This window comes from Bos taurus, chromosome 13 (genome assembly GCF_002263795.3).
Source record: "Bos taurus isolate L1 Dominette 01449 registration number 42190680 breed Hereford chromosome 13, ARS-UCD2.0, whole genome shotgun sequence".
Classification (NCBI taxonomy): Eukaryota; Metazoa; Chordata; class Mammalia; order Artiodactyla; family Bovidae; genus Bos; species Bos taurus.
Genome location: NC_037340.1, coordinates 48,290,299 through 48,312,210, shown reverse-complemented (window position 1 = coordinate 48,312,210; position 21,912 = coordinate 48,290,299). Strand labels below are relative to the sequence as shown.

Sequence of the window (21,912 nt, the reverse complement as noted above, 5' to 3'; positions counted from 1 at the left end):
GGAAGTGAATCCGGACAGGAAGGTGAGTGGAGGGCTGGGTGGTGAATCTGAGGTGAGCCACCCAGACTTCAGCGAGGGGAGCGGCCTTAGGTTGCCCAGGGATCTTCCAACGTGCGTGTTTGGGACGCCTCGCCCTTCTCAGAGGTTTACACCATCCTGTTACTCAGAGATGAACCACTTTTGTTTCTTCCAGCTGGCAACCACAGGTGCTCCGGGCTGAGGCAGTTGAGCGGAGGCAGTTGTTCTTGCCTAGAGCCAGGGCTGAGAGGAAGTGGATGCACCCGGGATGTGAGTGACGAGTACACCCGCAGGGCGGGGAAAGTAGCAGGATCTTAATCACCAGGCTAGTCCCGGGCGGGCCTCGGGGAACTGGGAAACCAGAGGCGGTCTAGAGAAGGGTGGGCAGGATGAGAGGTCTCAAGAGGTGCGTGGGTCTGAGCATCCGCCCCGGTTCTCCCCGCTGTCCTGCCGCGCGGCAGCCCAGCGACCCATTTGTCCGTAAAGTCTGCAGAGCGCCCCCTCCCTGGGCAGTGGGACCTGGCAGGCTGGGGCTAGTCGTGCTGCTGCCTGCCCGCCGCGCTGGCCGGCCGTGCCCGGAGGGCCGCGCGGGGCGGAGACCAGTCGGCGGGGGCGGGCGCCAGTCTAGGCTGTAGGTCCGCGCGCAGCACTCGCCCGCAGAGCCTCGCGAAGCAGCCGCCGCCACCGCGCGCCCCCAGCTCGGCCTGGGTGGCCTCTGCCCGCGTCTCCAGGAGGGCAGCGGCACACGTGCCCGGCCGCGAGACCGCACGCCGCAGGCTTGAGAAAGGAAGTGAGTGCCCAGGAGCTGGGCCCCGGCGGGGACTGGAGACTGGCGGGGAAGGGAGGCTGCGATGGGTACCGCTGGTTCCCCAGACCCCCGCTCCTGCCTTTCTGCGGCTTCCTGCACATAAATAGCTGTTGAATTAAAAATCGCGTGATCAGCTTGTGACTACCTTCTCCGACCTTGAGCATCTGGCTGCGCAAAATAAACTCAGTCCAGCAGCGGTGCTGACCTTACGGGTGGGGAGGGGTTTCTACCCACCCACCACATTCCCCTGGGCCCCAGGACCTTGCATACCTGGCAAAAGACAGGCCAGTGGCCTTCGGACCCACTCACTCTCTGTTCTTCCAGAGGAAGCATTCGGTCTATTTCCCTCTCTGTCTCTCTGTCTGCCTGTGTCTGTCTGTCTTGACTGAATTTTCTATAAAGGACTGCCGGAAGTGGGCCACTGGGTTTCCCCAGGGAAGGCAGGTGTGCTGGTGCGCTTTGCTTCTTGTTCTGGTCTTTAACACACTAGGTCTGCTTTCCCAGCGGAAGTTTTAGGCTTTCCTCAACAAGCAACAGCTTGCTGCAGAAGTTCACTCTCGAAAAGAAAGGCGCAGAAAAGATAGGAGTGGAATGTGGGTAAACCAGATTGTCTAATTTTAGCCTGAATTTCGTTGTAAGGAAATCACTACCGCCTGTTTTTTAAATGAGAAATACTTTATTGCCCAGGTTAGGTAAAGAAAAATCCTGATTGCTCCCAAAACAAGCAGCAAGGAGTCATTTTAAAAGTAAGGTTATTTTCTTTATGTACAAAACATTTTAAATAACAAAGCCTCAAAGCATAGCATTTAAAAAGCTGTAAGAATCTTAAAGTCAAATACTTCAATACCATGTTAAGAATTTGACAGTGAAAGAGGTATCTTTATTGTCTCCTAACTGGGAAAGATTTATGTTAGTACAATGATTGGTGAAGGTACTGAGAATTTAGCTCATAGTTTTAAGTGTTGTATTTCATATTAACTTTGTAATATTATCGAAAATATGTCCCAGAGTGCTGGTTGAGAGTTTGGAGTTAGAACCTGAATTTCTGTTTGCACTCCATGATCTAACTTGCTGTGTGACTTCTGATAAATTACCTAGCTTTTCTGTTTCCTCATTTCTAAATGGGATTGCTGAGAGGATGGAGATAACACAAGGATAGTAGTTATCGCAGAGTACATCATTCTGCATGATATACACAATAAATAACACCTGAGGCTGAAGATGACAGTGAGGTGGTTAGGCCCAACATAATCACTGCATGACACTGCCCGTGCAAGAAGTCTTGTATGTTCCTCTGTGCATTGAGAGGTGCAAACATTAGGATCCTTCTAGTCGCCTCTGAACTCTTGAAGTTGAGTGGAACAAATGAAATCTGTTCTAAGCCTGTTCAGATTTGCAGCATTTATCTTGTGATTCTCTTTTGCTTACAAATGTGAACAGTGACACTGGTGGTTTAATTATTGCTTTTTATAATTTTTTTAACTTTTTAGTGAAATATAGTTGATGTACAGCATTATGTTACAGATGTACAACAGTGATTCACAATTTTAAAGGCTATACCCCATTTATACTTATAAAATATTGGCTATATTCCTTGTGTTATACAATATATCCTATAAGCTATAAAGGTTATTTTATACATGATAGTTTGTGGCTCTTAATTTCCCATATTTTGCCCCTCCATCCTTCCCTCTCCCCACTGGTAACCACTAGTTTTTCTCTATATATGTGTTCTCTATCTATATATCTGTTTCCTTTTTGTTATATTCAGTAGTTTATTATTTTAGAGTCCACATATAAGTGTTATCATACAGTATTATCTGTCGGCCTTATTTCACTTAGCATAATATCTTCCAAGTCCATCCATGTTGTTGGAAATGGCAAAATGTCATTCTTTTTTATGGTTGAATAATATCCCATTCCACATATTTATCCACTCATATGTTGATGGACACTTAAGCTGCTTCATATTTTGGCCATTGTAAATAATATCTTTACAATATGTATATTTTGTATCTTTTCAAATTGGTGTTTTGGGGGGATTATTTGTTTTGTTTTTTGATATATATCAGGAATGTCATTGCTGGGTCATATGCTAGCTCTATTTTTAGCTTTTTGAAAAACCTCCATACTGTTTTCCACACTGGCTACACCAATTTACATTTTCACCAACAGTGTATTGAAGGTTCCCTTTTCTCCATGTCCTCACCAACGTTTGTTATTTCTAGTCTTTTTGATCATCGCCATTCTGACAGGTATGAGACTGTATCTCACTGTGGTTTTAATTTGCATTTCTCTGGTGATTAATGATGTTGAGCATCTTTTCTTGTGCCTGTTGGCCATCTATATGTCTTCTTTGGAGAGATGTTTATTTAAGTCTTCTGCCCATTTTTTGAGCGGGTAGGGTTTTTTTAATTGAGCTGTATAAGCTGTTTGTATGTTTTAGAAATCAATCCCTTGTCTGTCACATCTTCTACAAATATTTTCTCCCATTCTATATGTTGTCTTTTTGTTTTGTTTATAGCTTCCTTTGCTGTACAAAAGCTTTTACATCTAATTAGGTCCCATTTGTTTATTTTTGCTTTTATCTCATTTGCTTTAGGAGACATACAAAAAAAAATGTTGTTACCATTTATGTCAAAGGTGTTCTGTCTATGGTTTCTTCTAGGAGTTTTATGGTTTCTGGTTACATTTAGATCTTTAATCCATTTTGAATTTTTGTATATAGTGTTAGAGAATATTCTAATTTCATTCTTTTACATGTAACTGTCCAGTTTTCCCAGTAGTACTTATTGAAGAGACTATCTTTTCTCCATTGTATATTCTTGGCTCCTTTGTTGTAGAATAATTGACCATAAGTGTGTAGGTTTAGTTTTGAGCTCTCTGTTCTATTCCATTGATCTAAGTGTCTGTTTTTGTGCCAGTCCCATACTGTTTTGAGTACTATCAGATCAGATCAGATCAGTCGCTCAGTCGTGTCCGACTCTTTGAGACCCCATGAACCACAGCACGCCAGGCCTCCCTGTCCATCACCAACTCCCGGAGTTCACTCAGACTCACGCCCATCGAGTCAGTGATGCCATCCAGCCATCTCATCCTCTGTCGTCCCCTTCTCCTCCTGCCCCCAATCCATCCCAGCATCAGAGTCTTTTCCAATGAGTCAACTCTTCTCATGAGGTGGCCAAAGTACTGGAGTTTCAGCTTTAGCATCATTCCTTCCAAAGAAATCCCAGGGCTGATCTCTTTCAGAATGGACTGGTTGGATCTCCTTGCAGTCCAAGGGACTCTCAACAGTCTTCTCCAACACCACAGTTCAAAAGCATCAACTCTTCAGTGCTCAGCCTTCTTCACAGTCCAACTTTCACATCCATACATGACCACAAGAAAAACCATAGCCTTGACTAGACGAACCTTTGTTGGCAAAGTAATGTCTCTGCTTTTGAATATGCTATCTAGGTTGGTCATAACTTTCCTTCCAAGGAGTAAGTGTCTTTTAATTTCATGGCTGCAGTCACCATCTGTAGTGACTTTGGAGCCCAGAAAAATAAAGTCTGACACTGCTTCCACTGTTTTCCCATCTATTTCCCATGAAGTGATGGGACCGGATGCCATGATGTTCGTTTTCTGAATGTTGAGCTTTAAGCCAACTTTGTCACTCTCCACTTTCACTTTCATCAAGAGGCTTTTGAGTTCCTCTTCACCTTCTGCCATAAGGGTGGTGTCATCTGCATATCTGAGGTTATTGATATTTCTCCCAGCAATCTTGATTCCAGTTTGTGTTTCTTCCAATCCAGCGTTTCTCATGATGTACTCTGCATATAAGTTAAATAAACAGGGTGACAATATACAGCCTTGACGAACTCCTTTTCCTATTTGGAACCAGTCTGTTGTTCCATGTCCAGTTCTAACTGTTGCTTCCTGACCTGCATACAGAGTTCTCAAGAGGCAGATCAGGTGGTCTGGTATTCCCATCTCTTTCAGAATTTTCCAAAGTTTATTGTGATCCACACAGTCAAAGGCTTTGGCATAGTCAATAAAGCAAAAATAGATGTTTTTCTGGAACTCTCTTGCTTTTTCTATGATCCAGCAGATGTTGGCAATTTGATCTCTGGTTCCTCTGCCTTTTCTAAAACCAGCTTGAACATCAGGAAGTTCACAGTTCACATATTGCTGAAGCCTGGCTTGGAGAATTTTGAGCATTACTTTACTAGTGTGTGAGATGAGTGCAATTGTACGGTAGTTTGAGCATTCTTTGGCGTTGCCTTTCTTTGGGATTGGAATGAAAACTGACCTTTTCCAGTCCTGTGGCCACTGCTGAGTTTTCCAAATGTGCTGGCATATTGAGTGCAGCACTTTCACAGCATCATCTTTCAGGATTTGGAATAGCTCAACTGGAATTCCATCACCTCCACTAGCTTTGTTCGTAGTGATGCTTTCTAAGGCCCATTTGACTTCACATTCCAGGATGTCTGGCTCTAGGTGAGTGATCACACCATCGTGATTATTTGGGTCGTGAAGATCTTTTTTGTACAGTTCTTTTGTGTATTCTTGCCATCTCTTCTTAATATCTTCTGCTTCTGTTAGGTCCATACCATTTCTGTCCTTTATCGAGCTCATCTTTGCATGAAATGTTCCTTTGGTATCTCTGATTTTCTTGAAGAGATCCCTAGTCTTTCCCATTCTGTTGTTTTCCTCTATTTCTTTGCATTGATCGCTGAAGAAGGCTTTCTTATCTCTTCTTGCTATTCTTTGGAACTCTGCATTCAGATGTTTATATCTTTCCTTTTCTCCTTTGCTTTTCTCTTCTCTTCTTTTCACAGCTATTTGTAAGGCCTCCCCAGACAGCCATTTTGCTTTTTTGCATTTCTTTTCCATGGGGATGGTCTTGATCCCTGTCTCCTGTACAATGTCACGAACCTCATTCCATAGTTCATCAGGCACTCTGTCTATCAGATCTAGTCCCTTAAATCCATTTCTCACTTCCACTGTATAATCATAAGGGATTTGATTTAGGTCATACCTGAATGGTCTAGTGGTTTTCCCTACTTTCTTCAATTTAAGTCTGAATTTGGCAATAAGGAGTTCATGGTCTGAGCTCCTGGTCTTGTTTTTGCTCCTGGTCTTGTTTTTGCTGACTGTATAGCCTTATAGTATAATCTGAAATCAGGAAGCATGATTCCTCTAGCTCTGTTCTTCTTTTTCAAGCTTGTTTTCACTATTTGTGGTTTTTTGTGTTTCCATACAAATTTTTTAATTATTTGTTCTAGATCTGTGAAAAATGCCTTTGTTATTTTTATAGGGATCACACTAAATCTGTAGATTTCCTTGCATAGTATCATCATTTTAACAATATTAATTCTTCCAACCCATGAACATGGTATATCTTTCCATCTGTTTGTATTAGCTTCCATTTCTTTCATCAGTGTCTTGTAAATAGATCCAAGTACAGATCTTTTACCTCCTTAGATTGTTTTATGACTAAGTATTTTATTATTTTAGATGTAGTGGTAAGTAGGATTGTTTCCTTAATTTCTCTGATAGTTCATTGTTAGTATACAGAAATGCAACAGATACTATATATATATACATATATATGTGTGTGTGTGTGTGTGTATAGTATCCTGCAATGTTACCAAATTCATTGATTAGCTCTAGTAGTTTTCTGGTGGCATCTTTAGGGTTTTCTATATATAGTGCCATGTCATCTGCAAACAGTGACAGTTTTACTGCTTCCTCTCCAGTTTGGCTTCCATTTATTTCTTTTTCTTGTCTTACTGCTGTGGCTAGGTCTTCCAATACTATGTTGTATAAAAGTGGCTATAGTGAGAATCCTTGTCTTGTTCCTGATCTTTTATTTATTTATTTATATGCATCAGGTCTTAGTTGCAACACGTGGGATCCTTCATTGCCTCACAGGGACTCTAGTTGTGGCATGCAGACTTCAGTAGTTGCAGCATGTGGGCTCTCTAGTTTTGGCACAGAGGCTGTGGAGTGCACAGGCTCAGTAGTTGCTCCAGGGTATGTGGGATCTTGTTCCCCTACAAGGGATCAAACCTGTGTCCCCTTTATTGCAAGATGGATTCTTAACCACTGGACCACCAGTGAAGTCCCTGTTCCTGATCTTACAGGGAAATGCTTTTACCTTTTCATCACTGAAAATGATGTTTGCTGTGGGTTTCTCATTTATGACCTTTATTATGTTGAGGTAGGTTTCCTCTATGCCCACTTTCTTGAGAGTTTTTACTATAATTAGTGGTTGGTGGTTTAGTTACTAAGTTATGTCCAACACTTGTGACCAAATGGACTGGAGCCTGCTAGGCTCCCTTATCCGCGGGATTTAGTGCTTAATATTAAAAATAATGTTCCTCAGAGGTCACCATGGTCCTAGCTTAATACTGATCTAATTAGGTTGAAGGGAGGAACTGAGTCCTGGAGCTAATTTTTTTTAAGTGGCTGTTGTGACTTAAGAGTTTAAGATGAAGACTAGCATCAGCTGGAGTATGTTATGAATGCAGGGTTTCCACATCATTCCCAGATCTGCTGACTAGAAACTGCATGTTAATAAGATCCTGCTGAATAGAATCTGCATATAAATAAGATTTACAGGGTTCCTGTGCACTTTCCCTTAGAGAGACCCTTTCCCGAGCCCTTTGCATACACTGATGGTTTTCAAGAACAGGCCTTATGAAAACAGGGATTTCTTATAAGCTGTCTTTACCTAGCAAAGTGAAACAGGTTTGTCATCACTTAAATGACTGATTTTTATTTCAAATCTTAAAATAGCCAGAAGAGGTATTATCATTTTCTTCCTACTTAAGAGAGAGCTGACATTTTTAAGTTCTGCAAATTTGGGATTCCAGTCTTCCTATTATACTCAAAACACTCAGTTGTGATACTGCTTAGCTTCATTCATCCTAGTTCCTCCAATGATGGGACACTGTGGCTTTGAAGCACTCACCCCATCTGCACTTTGAAGAGTGGGATTGTATGTCTATCACTCCTGTTTTAAATATTTTGCCAAAAGTGTGTCCAAAAACTTATATGACATATATAATATAAAATGGTAACTCAAGTAAGTTGAATATGTGCTGCCCCTGGCCACCCTGGGGCTGATCCACCACTCAAGAGCAGAGGGCCCCTCTCACCTTCTCTGCTGCTGCAGGTCACCCTGGAGCTGATCCCCCACCGCTGCCAAGCTCTGGCCCCAGCCTCTCCTCTCCTCCTGCTCTGTGCTAGGAATTGGTGGTGCTGGTCACTACCCTGCTCCCATCTCTGTCTCCAGTGTGATCTCTGTGAAGCTGCTTCCCAGGCTGCAAGTGCCTCTTCAGGCTGCTGCTGCCATGTTGTCCTGTGGACATCCAGTCTACCAGAGAAGGGAATGGCAAAGACCCCTAAGGAGGCCTTACAGAAACTGAGAAAAGAAGGGAAGCGAAAGGCAAGGAGGAAGGGAAAGATATTCGCAACTGAATGCAAAGTTCCAGAGAATAGTAAGGAGAGACAAGAAAGCCTTCTTAAGTGTACAATGCAAAGAAATAGAGGAAAACAATAGAATTGGAATGACTAGAGATCTCTTTAAGAAAACTGGAGATAGCAACGGAACATTTCATTGCAAAGATAGGCACAATAAAGGACAAAAATGGTAAGGACCTACAAAAGCAGAAGAGGTTAAGAAAAGGTGGCAAGAATACACGGAAGATGGTGTAATCACTCACCTAGAGCCAGCCATCCTGAAATGCGAAGTCAAGTGGTCCTTAGGAAGCATCACTACAAACAAAGCTAGTGGAGGTGATGGAATTCCAGCTGAGCTATTTCAAATCCTAAAAGATAATGCTGTGAAAGTGCTGCACTCAATATGCCAACAAATTTGGAAAACTCAGCAGTGGCCACAGGACTGGGAAAGGTCAGCTTTCATTCCAGTCCCAAAGAAAGGCAATGCCAAAGAATATTCAAACTGCAGCACAATTGCACTCATCTCATGTGCTAGCAAAGTAATGCTGAAAATTCTCCAAGCCAGGCTTCAACAGTACATGAACTGTGAACTTCCAGATGTTCAAGCTGGATTTAGAAAAGGCAGAGGAACCAGAGATCGAATTGCCAACATCTGTTGGATCATTGAAAAAGCAAGAGAGTTCCAGAGAAACAACTACTTCTGCTTTATTGACTATGCTAAAGCCTTTGACTGTGTGGATCACAACAAACTGTGCAGAATTCTTAAAGAGATGGAAATACCAGACCACTTTATCTGCCTCCTGAGAAATCTGTATGAAGGTCAAGAAGCAAGAGTTAGAACCGGACATGGAACAGACTGGTTCCAAATTGGGAAAGGAGTACATCAAGGCTGTATATTGTCACCCTGCTTGTTAAACTTATATGCAGAGTACATCATATGAAATGCTGGGCTGGATGAAGCACAAGCTGGAATCAAGACTGCTGGGAGAAATATCAATAACCTCAGATATGTGGATGACACCCCCCTTATGGCAGAAAATGAAGAAGGACTAAAGAGCCTCTTGATGAACATGAAAGAGGAGAATGAAGAAGTTGGCTTAAAACTCAACATTCAAAAAACTAAGATCATGGCATCTGGTCCTATCACTTCATGGCAAATAAATGAGGAAACAACGGAAACAGTGACAGACTATTTTCTTGGGCTCCAAAATCACTGCAAATAATGAGTGCAGCCATGAAGTTAAAAGACGCTTGGTCCTTGGAAGAAAACCTATAACCAACCAAGAAAGCATATTAAAAAGCAGAGACATCACTTTGCTGACAAAGGTCCGTCTAGTCAAAGCTATGGTTTTTCCAGTAGTCATGTATGGATGTGAGAGCTGGACTATAAGGAAAGCTGAGTGCCAAAGAATAGATTCTTTTGAACTATGGTGTTGGAGAAGATTCTTGAGAGTCCCTTGTACTGCAAGCAGATCAAACCAGTCAATCCTAAAGGAAATCAATCCTGAATATTCATTGGAAGGATTGATGCTGAAGCTGAATGGACACCTGATGAGAAGAACTGATTCATTAGAAAAGACCCTGATGGTGGAAAAATTGAAGGCGGAGGGAGAAAGGGATGACAGAGGATGAGATGGTTGGATGGCATCACTGACTCGATGGACATGAGTTTGAGCAAGTTCCAGGAGTTTGTGATATACAGGGAAGCCTGGCCTGCTGCAGTGCATGGGGTCACAAAGAATCAATCGGACATGACTAAGCAACTAAACTGAACTGATATACAGAGTTCAGTTCAGTCACTCAGTTGTATCCAACTCTTTGCGACCCCATGGCTGCAGTCACCATCTGGAGTGGTTTTGGAGCCCAAAAAAATAAAGTCTACCACTGTTTCCACCGTTTCTCCATCTATTTGCCATGAAGTGATGGGACCGGATGCCATGATCTTCGTTTTCTGAACGTTGAGCTTTAAGCCAACTTTTTCACTCTCCTCTTTCACTTTCATCAAGAGGCTCTTTACTTCTTCACTTTCTTCCACACGCAGAAGATACACAGAAGAACTGTATAAAAAAGCTCTGAATGACCTGGGTAACCATGATAGTGTGATCACTGACCTAGAGCCAAACATCCTGGGAGTGTGAAGTCAGGTGGGCCTTAGGAAGCATCACTGTGAACAAAGCTAATGGAAGTAATAGAATCCCAGCTGAACTGGAATGATGCTGTTAAAGTGTTGCACTCTAAGCCAGCAAATTTGGAAGACTTTGCAGTGGGCACAGGCCTGGAAAAGGTCAATTTTCATTCCAATCCCAAAGAAAGGCAATGCCAAAGAATGTTCAAATTACTGTACAATTGCACTAATATCAATGGTAGCAAGATTATACTCAAAATCCTATGCAGTAGGCTTCAGCAGTATGTGAACCAAGAACTTCCACATATACAAGCTGGAATTATAAAAGGCAGAGGAACCAGAGATCAAATTGCTGACATTTGTTGGACCATGAAGAAAGCAACAGAATTCAAATGAAACATCTGCTTCATTAACTATGCTAAATCCTTTGACTGTGTGGTTCACAACAAACTGTGGAATATTCTTAATGAGATAGATGTACCAGACCACATTACCTGCCTCCTGAGAAACCTGTATGCAGACCAAGAAGCAACAGTTAGAACTGGACATGGAACAATGGACTGGTTCCAAATTAGGAAAGGAGTATGTCAAGGGTGTATATTGTCACCCTGCTTATTTAACTTATATGCATCATACGACGTGCTGGGCTGGGTGACTCACAAGCTGGAATCAAGATGGGCATGTGGATGGACATGAGTTTGAGCAAGCTTCGGGAGATGGTGAAGGACAAGGAAGCCTACCATGCCTAGCATACGACCATGGGGTCACAAAGAGAAGGGCATGAGTTAGTGACTGAACAACAAGAACAAATTATTAATGACCTGTATCTCTTATGTGCTTAAGATAAAACTACATGTTATATGACTAAAAAAGAAATTTTTGTTCTGTTTTTTTAATTTTTCATACCAGAAAATGTCCTTACTATTTTATGGGTGAATGTAATAATACCTATGTATAGATATTCTTTTTAAAATCAATTCTATTTAAGTATAATATGCATATAATAAAATGCATCAAAGTCTACATTTCAATTCAATGCATTTTATTGTATACAAATTATGCTTCAATAAATGTGATTTTTTTTTTATGTCAAGGATTGTCATGATTTGTTGCCTATTGCTAAAGTAGTTCATAGAAAGTCAAGAAAAGTCAGGAGAAAGGGATGGATGCATTGGGCAGGCACAGAAAATAAATAGCTAGGTAGACCTGGGAGGGTAGAAGGTTTAAAGTACAAGAGATTTAGAAGAGATCATTTTCATAAGACTTTTTGTCTTTAAAGTTAAGATGCTGAATTTAATATCAGGAACTCTGCAGCATTTTTGAGGAAGGGATTAAAAATGAGAGAAAAGAAAGTAAATGAGAGAAAAGAAAGTTTTGCTCTGCAGAGTCTACCTGATGAGCCTCAGTTTCCTTCTGGTCTGTCTGCCTTTTTTCATGTAGACACCTGTATTTGCCACAATGCTCTCATCCAGTGACTTTGCATCTGCTTCTTGGGAGCTTGTGGTCCGAGTTGATCATCCAAATGAAGAGGAGCAGAAGGACATCACACTGAGAGTGTCTGGAGACCTGCACATTGGGGGAGTGATGCTTAAGTTAGTGGAACAGATAAGTAAGTTGCTGCTTATTTATGGTTTCTCTACATTTGAAACCCTGTATGTTGCATCATCACTGAATGACTGAACTAGGCTGTCTGACTATCTAAGTTTTTCTGATCATGCATCTTGCAATGGCCCCTTTCTGCAGGAAGAAGAGAAATGGGGAGCCCTGAAGGAGTCCAAACAACCCCCTGACCCCCTCTGTCAAAACTTGGTAGCAAACTGAAGCTCCCCAGTAGGTGTTATAACCTATTTGCACTGGAATGAGGTCACCCTCCATGGTGACATCTAGGGTAACCTTAGACCACACCTGGGGCCTTAGATTGTTATGTGATTTTTTTGTCGATGCTTGATTGCTCTGTGAACAAGCAGCCTGGTGCCAGTGTCCTTACCCACCGTTTGCTACTAGCCCTTGTTTAAACAAGGAAAGAAGTCTTCAGGGTCAGAGTCTTCACATCAGGAGACAACATGATGGACCTAGAATTTAATAATGTTTTATTTTCTTTGCATTTATTTTTTTGTCTTCTATTTAAGACCACAGATGTTGGCTTTTCACTTATACTAGTGATATAAAGTATTTTTAAGTTGTCTTCATTGGAATATAATATACATACAAAAAGTGCAATTATCAGAAGTGTATAGTTCAGTGAATTTTCACAAAGTCATATAACCACCACCCAGATCAAGATATAAAACAGTACCTGTTCACCCACCCAAGTCCCACATCTGACACCTCCCAGCCACTGTCCCACTAAGGGTAGCTACTACCCTGAATTGTAACTCCAAAGGAATAATTTTACTTGTTTTCAAACTGTATATACGTGGAATTACACAGGATAATATACCCTCAAGCATCTGCTTTCTTTCATGCCACATTATGTCTGTGAGATTTATCCATTTTATTGCATATAGTTTGGGTTCTTTGATTCTCATTGCTGTATAATATTCCATTATATGATTTTTTTTCCCACAATTTATCCATTTACCTGATAGTTTATGGACATTGGGTTCTTTACATATGGGGGCTTTTATAGATAGTACCTGTCTTAGGTAAGTATAGGCATTTCTGTTGGACATATAGATCAGGGAAAATTTACTGAATCATAGGACTTTCCAAAATAGTTACAGCATTACAGCATTTATGCCACACTGTGCTGTGCAGTCGCTTCAGTCATGTCTGACTCCTGTGACCCCGTGGACTATAGCCCGCCAGGCTCCTCTGTCTATGGGATTCTCCAGGCAAGAATACTGGAGTGGGTTGCCATGCCCTCCTCCAGGGAATCTTCCCAGCCCAGGGACTGAACCCACATCTCCTGCATTGCAGGCAGATTCTTTACCACGAAGCCACTGGGGAAGCCTACAGCATTTATACTTCTACTAATAGCACTGAGAGAAAGGTTTTCTAATTTAAAAAGAGAGAAAGAGGGAGAAGCCATTTTTTAAGTAAAAGTACTGATGGCTCTTAATTTAGCAAAATAAAAGATTGAATATGACTCTAACATTGGCAAAGGGGAAAGATTCAATCTTGATGCCAAGGGGCACTGAAGAAGTGGAAGGGTTCAGTGTTGATGCTACCATTGAGAAATAAAATATTCAGCTCTGATTTTAGTGTTATCAGTTTTGGAAACTGGTAATGCCATGGTCCTGATAAGAGGTGGACATTCCTGAGAAGGGTGAAATGTAAACTTCTCAGTAGTTCTGTGTGCACTTTGACTGGAAGCTTTTGATATTCCCTTGTGAGCCGGTGTCTGAAGGATTCATCTGTTTTTCCTCGTTGTGGTGGTGATGTTGGTGGTGTGTGGGCTTCTCTAGTTGTAGCACATGGGCTTAGTTGCCCCACAGCAGGTGGGTTCTTAGTTCCCTGACCAGGGATCAAACCCACGTGCCCTGCATTGGAAGGGGGATTCTTAACCACCAGACCACCAGGGACCTGGAAGGATCCATTTCTATTCGAGAAATCATCTTGATTAAATAAAGCCTTGCTTCTGGCACTGAGGGACTTGGGAGAAGACAACTTTAGCATTTCATCGTGAATAAAAGTTGTATGTTTCTGTTCCTTCCATAGTATTTAAAGATAAAGAAGGTAAGGTTCAGTCGGTCTTCTAGCTGCCTTGTCTTAGGGACTTTGACAAGAAGCCAAGAATGATGGAGGCTTGGGTTGTAGGAAGATGAGAGTGGAAGACCAGCATTGGTTTTGGTTTTGCACATGCAGGACTTGACTCCAGGGTGCAAGTGCTTGCTCTCACTTTACTGAGATCTGTTCTCTATTCTTGCAGACATAGCCCAGGACTGGTCAGACTTTGCCCTTTGGTGGGAACAGAAACATTGCTGGCTTCTGAAAACACACTGGACTCTGGACAAATGTGGGGTCCAGGCAGACGCAAAGCTTGTCTTTACCCCTCAGCATAAAATGCTTCGCCTGCGCCTGCCGAACATGAAGACAGTGCGACTGCGAGTCAGCTTCTCGACTGTGGTCTTCAGAGCTGTCAGCGACATCTGCAGAGCCCTGAGTGAGTCCCCACAGGCGGGCACCTCTGCCCTCTGTACTCTCAGCAAAAGAAGACAGGAAAATACACGCAGTTCTGCCCACAACTGCTTGGCTTTACATCCCTTATTAGGAGCACAGTTTTCAAGCCCAGTTCTGGGGACTTTAGCCATTTAAGTGAAGTTAAACCAGATGGAACATTATCAGAATAAATCAGGTTCATTTTCCCAAAGCTTAAAGCTATTTCAAAAGAGACTTGTAAACAGAAAAGACAACTCCATTAAGATTTCCACCCCAAAACTCATTTCCCTAAGCCATACTGAAATTGTTATATTGAAGACAAATGAAAAGAGTTCCATTAAATCATTATCACCATAGAGCTGATATGTCTATGTTGTTCTTGAGATAATGGTGATGCAGTATCCTAATTGCTTCCCTAACACTTGGCTCCAGTAAATAACTCTGTCCATAAACATCATTTGTGGAGTTTATTTTAAGCAGAAAAGTACACTTAATTATGGATCAAAAATTTTAACAGCCTTTAGGGACAACACTGCCCAAACCATTTCTTCTTTCTGGGACTTCCATAATAGTAGCAAACTCTGGGTCAGGAAGTATATTTTTTGAAAGTATGTAGGTATACTCTTGAGTTCCAAGGCTAATATTTAGGATTTGAACACAGTATACACACTATGTGAGTGGGTGATCTATCTTCCCCATTAAACTGTACACTGCTTATTCATTCCTTCAGCAAATATATATTTTGACTTGGCGGGCACTATGGTAAGTGCTAGAGATTGGTTAGCAATAAAAATAATCGAAACCCTCTGCCCTCCCTGAGCTTCCATTGTAGCATACAGAGACAGAAAATAAATCATGTAAAAAATAAGATGTTAAAAGAGGGTAGGTAATGGAGGAAAAAAGGGAAAAAGTCTAATAATATACACAGTATTGAGAGTGCCAGTAATGAGTGGTGCAGGCTGGTATGGTATTATATAGGATGAAGACAGCCGTTTCTTGAGCATGTCTGTTCCTAACACTTAGCACAATGCCCAACACATATCACCTGCTTAGTAACTGTTTGCTGACCAGACAAATGATTGGAAGCTTCCATTACAAAAGGTAAGTTCCAGAATTTTTCCTTGATGCATGGTGAGCAAATGATATAAGCACAAGGTACCTGGCTTTCAATAATATTCTAATGAAAATTTGAAAACAGTAAATGAGTAAATAAAATGTACATTTCAGACACCACAGTGGACTAGAAACACACATCATGGCTAGGGTCAAAAACTTGAAGTTTTTAAATAGAAGCATTCATACATTCTTTTCTTTCCAGATTACACCTTCATGGTAGCTCTAAATGACTCAACTTGGCATTTCTAATAATCACTTTTTTTTTTTGGCCAAGATGCACAGCATGTAGGATCATAGTTCCTCAATGAGGGATTGAACTTTGAACCTATGACCCCTGCAGTGAAAGTTCCAAGACCTAACCATTGAACCTCCAGGGAATTCCCTAATAATCACTTTTTATATCTGACCAACTGAACTTAAATCTAGCAATAGGATGATTTTTTTTCTCTCTCAAAGAAAAGACAAGATACAAACCTTGGGCTTAGGTATCAGTGAGGTTTTTGTTTTGTTTTGTTACTAATGCTTCCACTAGAAATTTTTATTTGTCTCCTGGTTTTGTGTATAAATTATGCATTTGGAATGGTTACAGGTGTGTGTTGCAACCTGACAGTCAGGCTTGTTTACTGGCAGCTCAACTGCCAGATTCAACCTCAGCTGAACTAAGAGGTGGGGATACCTGTGGAATTAGTGCATTTACCTCCAGGAAAGCTGCCCAGAGATTCTAACATCCACATTCCTTGATTTTTACCTGGGATCATAACAGCCCAGTGTACAATCAGTTCTAATTGGAAATGGCAGTTAGAAGTATATTTGAGTAATGGAGGACAGTGGGGACTATCTTCTTAGCTTGAGTTTTCCAGAAGAAGACCTGAGATAAGAATTCAAGTATAAATATTATTTATTTAGAAGGTTATGCCAGGAAACACTGGCTGGGAGTGGTAAAGTGAGACTGGAAAGAGAAGGCCACTAATAAGTGAGTGTCACTAATCAGCTCACACTACGGACAGCTGGGGCCCTCTGGGAAGCAGTGTGGTCATGCCTTGGAGCTGTGCAACCAAGGGGTGAGGGACCTGGGGTGTTAATATACCATTCCACCAGTCACTGAGTTATTGAGGGCTGCTCTTGAGGAGTGTTAACTCTCTGAACTCATGTGACCTGTTGCATCTCTGTCTGGGGAGTGAGGACTCTGGCATCCAGAGCAGGCCCTTGGATAAAGAGATACATCCTAGCTACCACTGGAAGGAGGTCAGAGTGCACCAAAATGGGGAGGGCCAGGAGATGGACAAGGTGCCTAGGATGTCTGCCACAGGGATGGAAGAAGCCACTTGGCAGAGAAAAGCTCTGAGGGTCACTGGCCCATAAAGAAATATATGGAGTCCTTGCTGGTTGCTTAAAAACCTAAAAACAGAAAAGGAAGGGAGAAAGGAAAGAAGGAAGGAGGGAGGGGGAAACTGCTAGTAAGTAAATGACACAAGAACAGCGAAATACTAGGAAAGGTTTAAGGGGGTGGCGAGCATGGGAAGGGGCCACCATACTAGCATTGAATATGTTTGAAATAGTTTCACAACAGATTTAAAAACAAACTAGAAATGTTCCTAGAATGAATCTCCCTCCACTGTTTGATCTCTACACACCCATTTTGGGGGCCACTGATCTTCAATTTCTTCAAAAGGAATGTCATTTAGTTCCATTTACTTCTCAGGAATTTTTTGAGAAATGGTTTCACATGCCCAACATGACTCAAAGTCTTAGAAGGAATTTTCTTTTTACTTCTTGCTTTTCTTTTTTCTTTTTTATATTTATTTTTAGATATTAGAAGAGCAGAAGAATTGTCATTATTAAAGCCTTCAGGTGAATATTTTAAAAAGAAGAAGAAAAAAGACAAAAATAATAAGGAGCCCATAATTGAAGATATTTTAAACCTGGAGGGTTCTCCAACAATTTCAGGTCCATCTGGTAAGATTCATGATAGGTGTTTCATTATTTTAATTTATTATTAAATCCAAGAATTTCTTAAATTCTTAAGTCTCAAGAACTCTCCTTTTCTCTACTTAGCCTTTCCTCCTCTCTCCCTAAACAAGGACTAAAATTAAGAATTCCGGTGATAAGGAAAGAATATCCAACTAATTTTAGAACAGAAATTTTTTAATAAGGTGTGTTATATAGCTCATTATTTTAATTGTATATATTATGTTGCTGATGAATGAAAAACTTTCACAGAATTGACCATGAATTTGTGGGATAAGGAAATTTGTTAGATCATTCAAATATACTTCTCTTCCTGATTCTACCTTCACATGACTCTTTTCTGAACTCAATTTAAATCTTGCATTGGGTATGTAACAGGAGAGGCAGTAAAAACTAGAAAAGTGTCATCCTTTTATTTTTACAGACATACTCAGAGATACTGCAGACTGCTGTAATAAAGCGAGTTGCATAAAATTTTTTTTTTTGTTTCCCAGCACATATAAAAGTTATGTTTACACTATATTGCTACCATTAAGAGTGTAATAGCAGTATGTCTTTTTAAAATGTACATACCTTAATTTAAAATATTTTATTGCTAAAAATGCTAACATCATCTGAGCCTTCAGCAAGTCATTGTAGTAAAATGAAAGATCACTGATCACAGTGACAAATATAATAGTGATGAAAAAAAGGTTGAAATATTGGAGGAGTTACCAAAATGTAACACAGAGTCACAAAGTTAAAAATAAAAAAAGTTAAAAAAACGTATCTTCGAAGCGTAGTGAAATGAGATATGCCTGTATATAAGAATGAATCTCTACCTTGCTTGCAACACTGAGAGTTTCTTGCATAGTACATTCCAGTACAAAGAATGAAAGGGATTATTATACTTCCCTTATGCAAATTAGAGTCAGATGATTTATAAACCATCAACTAGCTAAATTCCTTAAATTGGTAAGCATTGCAATTTAAGAGATTTGCCCAAAAATAAAGTATATGCATGTATTCTGTGAGAGCTCCAGTTTTCTAATAGTGCCAGAACGCACTACTGATATAAAAAATTTTTGAATTATTGAGAAGAAAATAGTCCTACATTTGTCTGGGTTGATTTTGGAAGATTTTACAGCCGATGAGTTTCCTAGCTTTCCAGGAACTAAATACCCAGACTGGAGTTTTACCTGTGTTTAACTTCTGCCATCATTCATCTGATTTTTCTAAATAATACAAACATTTAAGTTCAAAATCCATTTTAGTACAAGCAGTGTTGTTCTAAAGATTCTTATCCCAAATCTCATATCCTAGTTCGTACTTTCCTTTGCTTTGCAGTAAGTCCTGGCTTATACAGTAAAACCATGACCCCCACATATGACCCCATAAACGGAACGCCAGCATCATCCACAATGACTTGGTTCAGTGACAGCCCTCTGGCAGAACAAAACTGCAGCATCCTGGCATTCAGCCAGCCACCACAATCACCAGAAGCACTTGCTGATATGTACCAGTCTCGGTCTCTGGCTGACAAAGCCAAGCTTAACTCAGGGTAAGGACGTGACTTGTTTTACTTCTCTGTGAACTGATATTAATGTAGGAAGAGAGATGCTGCGGAGATGAGGCAGGGAGGGGTTGTTCAGTTCTCAAGTCAGCACACCTAGGAATTGTATACTATTCACAAAGGTCAGCACTGATTTTAGCAACAAAAAAGACAAAATGTAGCCATTTGTCATTTCAATACATTTAAAGTGTGACAACATTTACACATTGGGTTAACTCAATGGTTTACTGGCTAGTGAATGCTAATTCTTTGTTCGGACACGTGTGCAAATTTTATGGGATGTAGATCAGCTTATAAGTGGGCTGGTCCCCTCTGTGGCAGCAGGGGAGACCGAAGTGGCCCTGCTGTCTTTTGTAGAGCACCCCTTTTCCATTCTCCATTCCAATTAGTGAGTCCTTAAGCTTTGAAGTAGTCTCAGAAAATACACTCAAACTATTTCTCAAACCACCACTTATTTCATTCACTGTTGTCCAAGTAAAGTCACATTTGTTAGCATTCCACTCCCCCGGATCCTAGTTCATACTCTCCTTTGATCCCCTGAGATCAGACCCCATGTATGTCCATCTGTGTGTCCTGCTATGCTCTCATGCTCCCCATCCCCCCAACGTGCATGTTCATTCCTGTGTCGCTGCCTTGCCTCCAGCTTTCCCTCTGCTCCAGGACCCTCTCCTTCCCTCCTGCTCTACTGGCCTGTCCCTGTTTGTCCCATAAGGCCCAGCCACTTCCAGTCTTCTCAGAAGATCAGTCACTCCCTCAAGTCCTGTTCTACTGCTCCAGTGTCACCTTGTTTCTTTAATATGAGGCTTGGTTACCCCACTGACTGTCAGTTCCTTTTGGATGGAGACTGCATCTTGGTTATTCTTATTCTCCTACAGGGGAATATATGATTATATAATAGAATATTTTATATATAAATAAATAAAATCAATGTATATAAACATATAAAATACATAAAACATATAAACTGATCTTCTATATATTCATATATAGAAGTTCAAGCCATTTTCAGTGGTATTGGAGGGCCCTCATTCCCACCTCATTCATTGTTAACTTTTATTCTCTCCTCATCATTACCCAGTATTTATCTTTCAGACTCTAGAACTGTGCTGCCCAGTACAGGAGTCACCAGCAGCATGTGGACATTTACATTTATGTTTGAATATAATTAAAATTAAAACATGGCACTGCTGCTGCTGCTGCTGCTAAGTCGCTTCAGTCGTGTCCGATCTGTGCGACCCCATAGACAGCAGCCCACCAGGCTCCCCCGTCCCTGGGATTCTCCAGGCAAGAACACTGGAGTGGGCTGCCATTTCCTTCTCCAATGCATGAAAGTGAAAAGTGAAAAGTGAAGTCGCTCAGTCGTGTCCAACTCTTCACGACCCCATGGACTGCAGCCTACCAGGCTCCTCTGTCCATGGGATTTTCCAGGCAAGATTACTGGAGTGGGGTGCCATTGCCTTCTCCAAAACATGGCACTAGGCACATCTAAATCTTCAGTAGCCTCATGCAGTTAGTGGCTATTCAATTGGACTGGGCAATGTAGAAGATTTCCATAGTTACAGAAAGTTCTAGACAATAAGATAAAGCCACTTTGGGGTCAGATCACCTGGTGTGGAAGTGGTCAGCAGTCAGCAAGTGCACACAGCACAAGTAGGGGCAGCAGTCAGCAACTGCAGATTCTTATTCCAGCTCCACCAGGAGGCACAGGACCTTGAACATGTCATTTACTGTTACTGAGGCTCATTTTCATCATTGCTAAAACTAGGAAAATAATAACTGCCCTGGCTCCTTCACTGATTTACTCTAAAGTCCGTGAGAAAATACATAAATACAAAAAAACACTTAGAAAGCTGTGTGATAAAATGGAGGCACACGCTACTATCAAGTCATCTCCTTTACTGGGTTTAGATTATGTTACATACCCAGACTTTGTTCAAGGGTGTATATAGACATACATACATACATTTACATGTATATATATCATATTATATAATACTAAAATATGTGTGTAAAATTGATTGACTTTTAAAACTTATCTTGTTTTCTAGTTGGCTAGACTCCTCACGTTCCCTTATGGAACAAGGCATCCAGGAGGATGAGCAGCTGCTGTTACGATTTAAATACTACACTTTCTTTGACTTGAATCCCAAAGTAAGATACTTTTTCTCTATTCTCTCTCTGTTTTTAAAATGAATGCATAGAAATGTAAAACTGAATCATTTAGTTACCAAAATTTGGATTAATTCTTGTAACCTTCTGTTTAGCTCTGCAGGGTTAGACCGATAAGTGTATACTGGTCCCTGGATTTTCCTGTTGGTTTCTAGTGGGAATGGTGAGCTTCCCCTGAGTTAGGGGAGTCTCTAAGGACCTTCCGGAGAAGGCAATGGCACCCTACTCCAGTACTCTTGCCTGGAAAATCCCATGAATGGAGGAGCCTGGTAGGCTGCAGTCCATGGGGTCACTAGGAGTCAGACACGACTGAGCGACTTCACTTTCACTTTTCACTTTCATGCATTGGAGAAGGAAATGGCAACCCACTCCAGTGTTCTTGCCTGGAGAATCCCAGGGACGGGGGAGCCTAGTGGGCTGCCTTCTCTGGGGTCACACAGAGTTGGACACGACTGAAGCGACTTAGCAGCAGCAGCAGCAGCTAAGGACCTTCATGCATGGCATGTCCTGTCCTTCTCCACAGGGACCCAGAACAAGAAGAGAGTGAGTGGCTCACAAGCATGAAGCCAGAGCCCTTCATGCTTAAGAAAGGAGTTGTCAGGGCCA

At 41.3% G+C, this 21,912-nt stretch overlaps 1 protein-coding gene across 5 annotated transcripts in view; it reads left to right on the top strand.

The window, feature by feature from the left end:
* Positions 1-204: 204 nt before the first annotated feature.
* FERMT1 (FERM domain containing kindlin 1) overlaps positions 205-21,912 on the top strand; it is a 68,773-nt gene continuing 47,065 nt past the window's right edge. For 2 of the 5 annotated variants that reach the window (XR_003037690.2, XM_025000617.2), the window contains exons 1-6: positions 205-288; positions 11,841-12,009; positions 14,272-14,505; positions 17,427-17,573; positions 18,912-19,125; positions 21,186-21,288. Coding sequence is in view for 4 of the 5 variants with exons in the window: in XM_025000617.2 (XP_024856385.1) it covers positions 11,859-12,009; positions 14,272-14,505; positions 17,427-17,573; positions 18,912-19,125; positions 21,186-21,288 (849 nt within the window). In the remaining variant the exon portion in view is untranslated. Of the gene's footprint in view, positions 289-623; positions 809-11,840; positions 12,010-14,271; positions 14,506-17,426; positions 17,574-18,911; positions 19,126-21,185; positions 21,289-21,912 lie in introns of those variants that run through there. The other 3 variants (XM_005214725.5, XM_059892617.1, NM_001206179.2) reach the window with 3 other exon arrangements.